General features: G+C 51.3%; 1 protein-coding gene and 1 long non-coding RNA gene across 2 annotated transcripts; one reads left to right on the top strand and one right to left on the bottom strand.

Annotated features, from left to right (window-relative positions):
• On the top strand, window positions 1–4,406 carry ERAL1 (Era like 12S mitochondrial rRNA chaperone 1). Its single transcript, XM_019423743.2, has 10 exons — window positions 1–305; window positions 1,603–1,730; window positions 1,836–1,913; window positions 2,307–2,353; window positions 2,507–2,568; window positions 2,738–2,850; window positions 2,942–3,190; window positions 3,334–3,483; window positions 3,604–3,684; window positions 3,799–4,406. The coding sequence occupies exons 1-10, from the start codon at window positions 23–25 to the stop codon at window positions 3,919–3,921; spliced, it is 1,314 nt and encodes a 437-aa protein (XP_019279288.2). The 5' UTR covers window positions 1–22; the 3' UTR covers window positions 3,922–4,406.
• On the bottom strand, window positions 4,253–5,158 carry LOC109251831 (uncharacterized). Its single transcript, XR_002073720.2, has 2 exons — window positions 5,112–5,158; window positions 4,253–4,550 (listed from the first exon to the last, which is right to left on the bottom strand). It is a non-coding gene; the product is annotated as an uncharacterized LOC109251831 (long non-coding RNA).
• Between the last annotated feature and the right edge of the window lie 1,537 nt (window positions 5,159–6,695).

Genomic DNA, 6,695 nt, shown 5'->3' with positions numbered 1-6,695 from the left:
CCCGGAGTGCCTTGCGGCTGTAATGGTTGCTCCTGGGCGGCGCGCTGCTATGTTCTTTCGGGCGGTGTTAGGGGTCCGGCAGTTGGGCCCAGACGCCGCGAGGGGGTGGGTGACCGGCCTCTTCTCGCTCTTGGACTGTCAGCGGAGGTGCGTGTCTTGTTTCGCGGGCGCCGCCTTCTCTGGTCCCCGTCTGGCCTCCGCCTCTCGCCGTTATGGCCAGAGCTCAGCCTTGGACCGCTTCCTCGGACTCTCTCAGCCAGACAGTTCGTTGACTTCTCATCCTCCCGCCGTGTCCATACACAGAGGTAAAGGGCCCAGATAGCTTGTCCCGGACTGTCACAGTTTTAGCATTTAAAGTTCCGGGTCAGGGAAACTCTCTGGGGATATCATCTTTGGTCTTATATTATGGAAAACGATCTCGAGGTCCCAAAGAGAGGCGAGCCGTGAAGGATCTCACAGGAGAGAAATACCAGGTTCTAAAATTTTTGGAGCCAGAGGATCACAATCAGAGACGCTTACAAAAAGCAGGAGATTGCAGGGCCATGGGCAAAGCACAATTGTGGCTCTCTGCCCGGATTTGGGAAGCAAACTCGATCCGATTAGTGCCCATCTACTTGTCAAGAGACTGAGTTATACCCAGGAAACAGCACTCTCTGATCTTCAAGTAGCATAGACTACAGTCTGGTGGGGAGTCTGGATACAAAAACTGGTAATTGTAATGCATAAGGGACTCCTACTTAGAAATACTGAGAAAGCTTGCAGAGCCTTCATAACACCCTTAATAAGGTGAGACTGTCAGAGCTGGAGGGATTTCTCGCTTTATCTGATCTAGATGTACTTTCATACATGTACATAGATTTACCAGGCACAACTACAGTACAGTTCCACACAGTAGTTGAATATTAAGTGCCAGGCATCATGCTGATTGTTTTTACACAATTGCCAAAAGAAGGTTATTTTTTTTTTAAGTTTATCTATTTATTTTGAGAAAGAGGGAGACAGAAACCTAAGCAGGCTCCATGCCGTCCGTGCAGAGCCCGATGCTGGACTTGAACTCACAAACGGTGAGATCATGTCCTGAACCAAAATCAAGAGTCAGATGCTTAACTGACAGCCACCCAGGTGCCCCAAAGTTGTTTTTTTTTTTTTTCTAATGTTTATTTATTTTGAGAGAGAGAGCAAGCAGGGGAAGGACAGAGAAAGGAGAGAGAAAGAATCCCAAGCAGGCTTTGCACTGTCACTGTAGAGCCTGACAGGGCTTGAACTCACGAACTGTGAGATCATGAGCTGAAACCAAGAGTCGGGCGCTTAACTGACTGAACCACCCAGGTGCCCCATGAAAAGAAGGTTATAAAAGTAGGTGTTGTTTAATATTATCTCCATTTTACATGTGAGAAAACTAAGGGGCTTAGAGAAGTTAGAGAACTTAATAAAATTACATAAACAAATTAACGGGCAAACTAAATCTCAAAGCCAGGTCTCAGCTTCAACATGGTACACTAATCTTATATTCCTTACTTCCTCTGTGGGTGGGTAGGACTGAGTACCTGACAGGATCCATATTGCATTACCTCTCACTCCCCTCCTACCCCCCCCACACAGATGAACAGGATCTCCTCTTGGTCCATCGTCCTGATATGCCCGAGAACCCCCGGGTCCTACGAGTGGTCCTCCTGGGTGCTCCGAATGCAGGGAAGTCAACACTCTCCAACCAGCTGCTGGGCCGAAAAGTATGCTCAATCTTTAACCCCCTTTTCATCTCTCACTTCTTTTCTGTTTATGGATTGTTCTAGAGGAATCTGGGATTTCACTTGGGACTTCTTTGTTTCTGGCAGGTGTTCCCTGTGTCCAAGAAGGTGCACACCACTCGTTGCCAAGCTCTGGGGATCATCACAGAAAAGGAAGCTCAGGTGGTGGGTACCTGCAAAGGGAGTCCAGCAAATAGGACAGAGGGTGAACCTAAGAGGGTCCCCCTTACAGTTAGACATGAAGAAAATGATGTTTAGGTTCATTTCTCTGAGGGAAGGGCCATTAGGCCTCATGCAGTTCTCTCTCTACCTTCCATCTCTGGCATCTAGTCAGAAAGATCTCATTCCCTCTTCACTCCTTTCTAATCTACATATTCACAGTCATCATCTTTCTCTTGGATCCCATCTAGAACAACAACAAAGCTGGAGGGTGAAAATCTAAAGTCAGCTTGGCCAAGAATGGGGGCAGGCTCCTGACATCAAGGATGGCCTTTCTCTCGCTCACCAGTCATAAGTGTTCCATCTGGGGGGCTGGGCATCTCTCTTTCCTGATTTTAGATTCTACTTGACACACCTGGTCTCATCAGCCCTGTTAAACAAAAAAGGTAATAGCTGTGGAAATGGGTATGTAGAGGGAAAGGTGTTGAGGAGAGGGCGGGGAGATTCTGTCATAGGGACTGGAAAACCCCCTTATACCCTCTTCCTCCTCAGGAGTACATCAGTCATAAAACCCTTCCTGACCTATGTTTGTCCCTCAGGCACCATCTGGAGCTTTCTTTGTTGGAAGATCCGTGGAAGAGCATGGAATCTGCTGATATGGGTTAGACTCATGATGGGAATCTGAAGCCCAATTTACATGGTCATGGCCTCTCTCATTCCTGGTAGTTTGGGGGATGGGGGTTGGCCAGAGCCCATATCATGGATCTTTTTGGGGGGTGAAGAAAGAGTGGTCATATCTTTGTCCTCCTCCCCACCCTGCCAACTTCCAGTTGTGGTTCTTGTGGACGTCTCAGACAAGTGGACTCGGAACCAGCTCAGCCCCCAAGTGCTCCAGTGCCTGACCCAGTTCTCCCAAGTCCCTAGCATCCTTGTCATGAACAAGGTGAGCACCACCTACCTGAAGGAGGGGTCTACTTTCTTCCCAGGTGCCCATCTCACTACCTCCCCACCCTCTGCCCATCCCCCATGCCCAGGTAGATTGCCTGAAGCAGAAGTCCATTCTCCTGGAGCTCACAGCAGCCCTCACTGAAGGTGTGGTCAATGGCAAGAAGCTCAAGATGAGGGAGGCTGTTCGCTCACAGGCCGGCGCTCATCGCCCGGGCCCCGCAGCTAAGGGCCCAAACACACAGTCTGTGGGAGGCCCTCAGAAGATTGGCTGGCCCCACTTCCAGGAAATCTTCATGTTGTCTGCCCTAAGCCAGGAAGATGTGAAAATACTAAAGGTCAGTTGGCCTTGGCCATAGCCTGTCCTTTGATTTCCACATATGAAGACAAGCCTCACAGTTCCTCCCGGAAGTAAGAGTGAGTAGGTAGGAAAGTCTTGGTTGGGACTGAGCTGCCCCACGTACCCTCTCTGTACCCACAGCAGTACCTCCTGGCACAGGCCCGGCCAGGACCCTGGGAGTTCCACAGCGGAGTCCTCACCAGCCAGACACCTGAGGAGATCTGTGCCAACACCATCCGAGAGAAGCTACTAGAGCACCTGCCCCAGGAGATACCCTACAATGTGCAGCAGGTGCAGGCACAATGAAGGGGTCTAGGGGCTCTTCAGCCACATACCCAGAATAGGCTATCTGGGGCCCAGAGAGATAGGGGTATAGGCCTGTCTGACTAATCATGGTATCTCCCTGTGCAGAGGACAGTGGTGTGGGAGGAAGGGCCAAGCGGGGAGCTGGTGATCGAACAGAAGCTTCTGGTGCCCAAAGAATCTCATGTGGTAAGCTGGATTAAGCTTGGAGAAGGGACTAGGGGTCTATTAAGCAGGGGTTCTCCTCTAGCACTTAGAGCCCCGAGAGCAGCCTCATGGCCCTCTCTTTTGCTCCTCCCTCAGAAGATCCTCATTGGTCCAAAGGGGCACTTGATCTCCCAGATTGCACAGGAGGTGGGCCGCGACCTCATGGACATCTTCCTCTGCGATGTTCGGCTCCGCCTCTCTGTGAAGCTTCTCAAGTGACCACTCTGCTCCCTCTCCCAAGGCATCAAAGCTGCTGGCAGGAGCCACTGATCAGAATGGTTCCTGCTCAGACCCTGCAGGGACTGGTAAGGGGCATGGACACTTCCTGACTAACTTGACCTTGCTTGAGTCTGCACAGCCCCTGCCTGGCCATTTTTCCCATTGAAGGAAGGAACCGACCTTAGCTCATTTCTCAGGTAGTTCCTCTGCCTCGGGCCTCCGCTGCTTAGGTCTAGAAGTTGGTTCCTTGGTGGGAACAATACCACACTGCTTCCAGCTGGCAATGAACCCAGAGTTTCTCTCTCAGGTGCCATTTGTTAGCAGAGAGGGGTTTTGTTTTTTGTTTTTTGTTTTTTTTTTTCTTATCCCCTCAGTTCCTCTACCTTGAAACCATGTGTAAGGACTTATGGGTCTTAAGTGAGATAGTGCCTCTCGCCCCATCCCTCCCCCTAGTCTCGAATTCCAATAAAGTTGAAAGACAAGCATACTGGTTCTCATCTTTATTTCTTTAGAATAAGAAAGAGAAAACTTAACCCGTTCCTTCACCCCCACCCCGTTGTCTGAGCTGGAGTCTCCCTCCCTTCCAGTGTTCCACTCCGGGGTCCTGAGCTCTCTTCTTGGCACGTTTTCTGGGTGCAGCAAGAGAACCGTTACCATTACTAAATTCAGTAATGGTAACGGTTTCCTCGCCATTCCCAAGTGTCTTGGCGGTCAGCAGGCTGTGATAGGCTGAGCGGCGAGCCCCGTGGGTTTGCAGCATCCCCTGCCCTCCTCGTCTGGCTCCAGAGCTGGGGGTACCCGGACTAGTACATCATCTATACTGTAGTATCTCATCGCAAACTTACAGTATATGATGATATCCCAGCCAGGATCCTGCAGCAGGCACAGGGGACTGTGGCAGGGAGAGCCAGGGGCCAAGGGCAGAGCAGGATAGGCCAGTGCTAGACACCCAGATCTCCCCCTCCCTGGTCCATAGCTCCTGAGCCAGCAACCCCTTGATACTGTGGTCAAGGGCGGCCCAAGTTGCATAGGCAAGGGGACTGGCCTGGAGAACCCTGTAAAGCTCAGGTCTGTTGAGATCTCCTCGGGGACCCAGCACCAGAATTAAATAAACCAGAGATGATGTAATGAGGCAGAAGCTTCCCTGTGGTCACACCAACAAGCAGACAGGCCCAGGAGAGGGCACTTACCTGGAGCTGGAACTGCAGACTGTGGAGGCCTCTAGAGGTAGGGAGGCCCTGTCCTTGCCTCTCCACGCAAACTGCTTGCTTTTTAATCCACTGGCCCCTCCCCTGGGTGGGGCACTTTCCCGGGTTCTAGAGAGCCCCTCCTCTTAACCCTTTCCCTGCTGGACCCCTTGGAACAAGGGTCTCTATCCCCTCTCCTTATTAGGCCCTTTCTAGTATCCTTGCTAAGGTTAGGATCTGCGCTTCGCTCCTATCCCCAATGAAGTTGGTCATCTATCTGCTGGGCCTGGGCAGAGGGAGAACAGACCTCCCCCCCCCCCCCCCCCCATCCCTGGTGGAGGCTGTTGTTGACCATGACAGTGGCAGCAGCAGTGGTGGTAGTGGGAATGTTAGTTGAACCTCTGTAAAGCAGGGAGGGTCCTGACAGCTGGATCTCTGAATTCTTGGGAAAAGCTCTGGCTTAAATTTCAGTTCCCGGGCCCCTGCCTATATTTATGTTGAGCCCAAGGAGACTAGACTTAGGCAGTCAGACCTCTTGCCCACCTCCGCCATGGCAAGCTTTCCTGGGTGTGGGGGCAGGAGGCAGGGTGGGGCTCTGCTGGTGATTTGAGGGCAGGTGAATTCCAAGCTCTTCTGAGAGCCAGCATGAGAATGGGTAGAGGCCTGGGCACCTGGGTGGTTCAGTCGGTTGAGCATCCAACTTCGGCTCAGGTCACGATCTTGAAGTTCTCAAGTTCGAGCCCCGAGTTTGGCTCTCTGCTGTCATCTCAGAGCCTGCTTCAGATCTGCTGTCCCACTCTCTCTCTCTGCCCCTCCCCCACTCACTGTGTCTCTCTCAAAATCAATAAACTTAGGGGCGCCTGGGTGGTTCAGTCGTTTGAGCATCCAACTTCAGCTCAAGTCATGATCTCACAGTTCATGGGTTCGAGCCCCACATCGAGCTCTGTGCTGACAGCTCAGAGCCTGGAGCCTGCTTCGGATTCTGTGTCTCCCTCTCTGCCCCTTCCCTGCTTGTGCTCTGTCTCTCTCTCTTCCACAAAAATAAATAAACATTAAAAAAATTTTTTTAATAATAAACTTACAAGAATTTTTTTCAAAAAGAGAGAGAATGGGTAGGGGCCTGTTGAGAGCTCAAGACTCAGTGAGAGCCTGGCAGTATTCGGTTCTCTCGCCTCTGGGGAAGGCGAGACTCCTGGAGTAGACCCTTCCCTCAAGCAGGGTCTCTGTTATTTTAGACCCCATACTGGAGGACATATCTGCTTCTCTGCTCCCCCCTAGCCCCCATCCTAGACAGTCTGGTCTGTATGCTGGGATGTAGTTATACCCTCCTCTGCAGGGGCAGATGCGGCCAGGATGGGGTATGGGAGGAGAGACCAAACCCTTTAGTTCCTTGGAGGTGTCGTGCTTCCTGCTGTCACAGAATGTTGGCACGTGCTCTTCCCTCTGTTTTTTTGTTTTATTTTGTTCTGGGTTTTTTTTTAAAGATTTTTTAGGGGTGCCTGGGTAGCTCAGTTGGTTGAGCGTCCAACTTCTGCTCAAGTCATGATCTTGCGGTTCATGAGTTTGAGTCCCACATCAGGCTTGCTG

This window comes from Panthera pardus, unplaced genomic scaffold (genome assembly GCF_024362965.1).
Source record: "Panthera pardus isolate Hobbes unplaced genomic scaffold, ASM2436296v1 HiC_scaffold_3, whole genome shotgun sequence".
Taxonomy (NCBI): Eukaryota; Metazoa; Chordata; class Mammalia; order Carnivora; family Felidae; genus Panthera; species Panthera pardus.
Note: the sequence above shows the minus strand (reverse complement) of the source record. Positions and strands in the feature narration are given on the sequence as shown.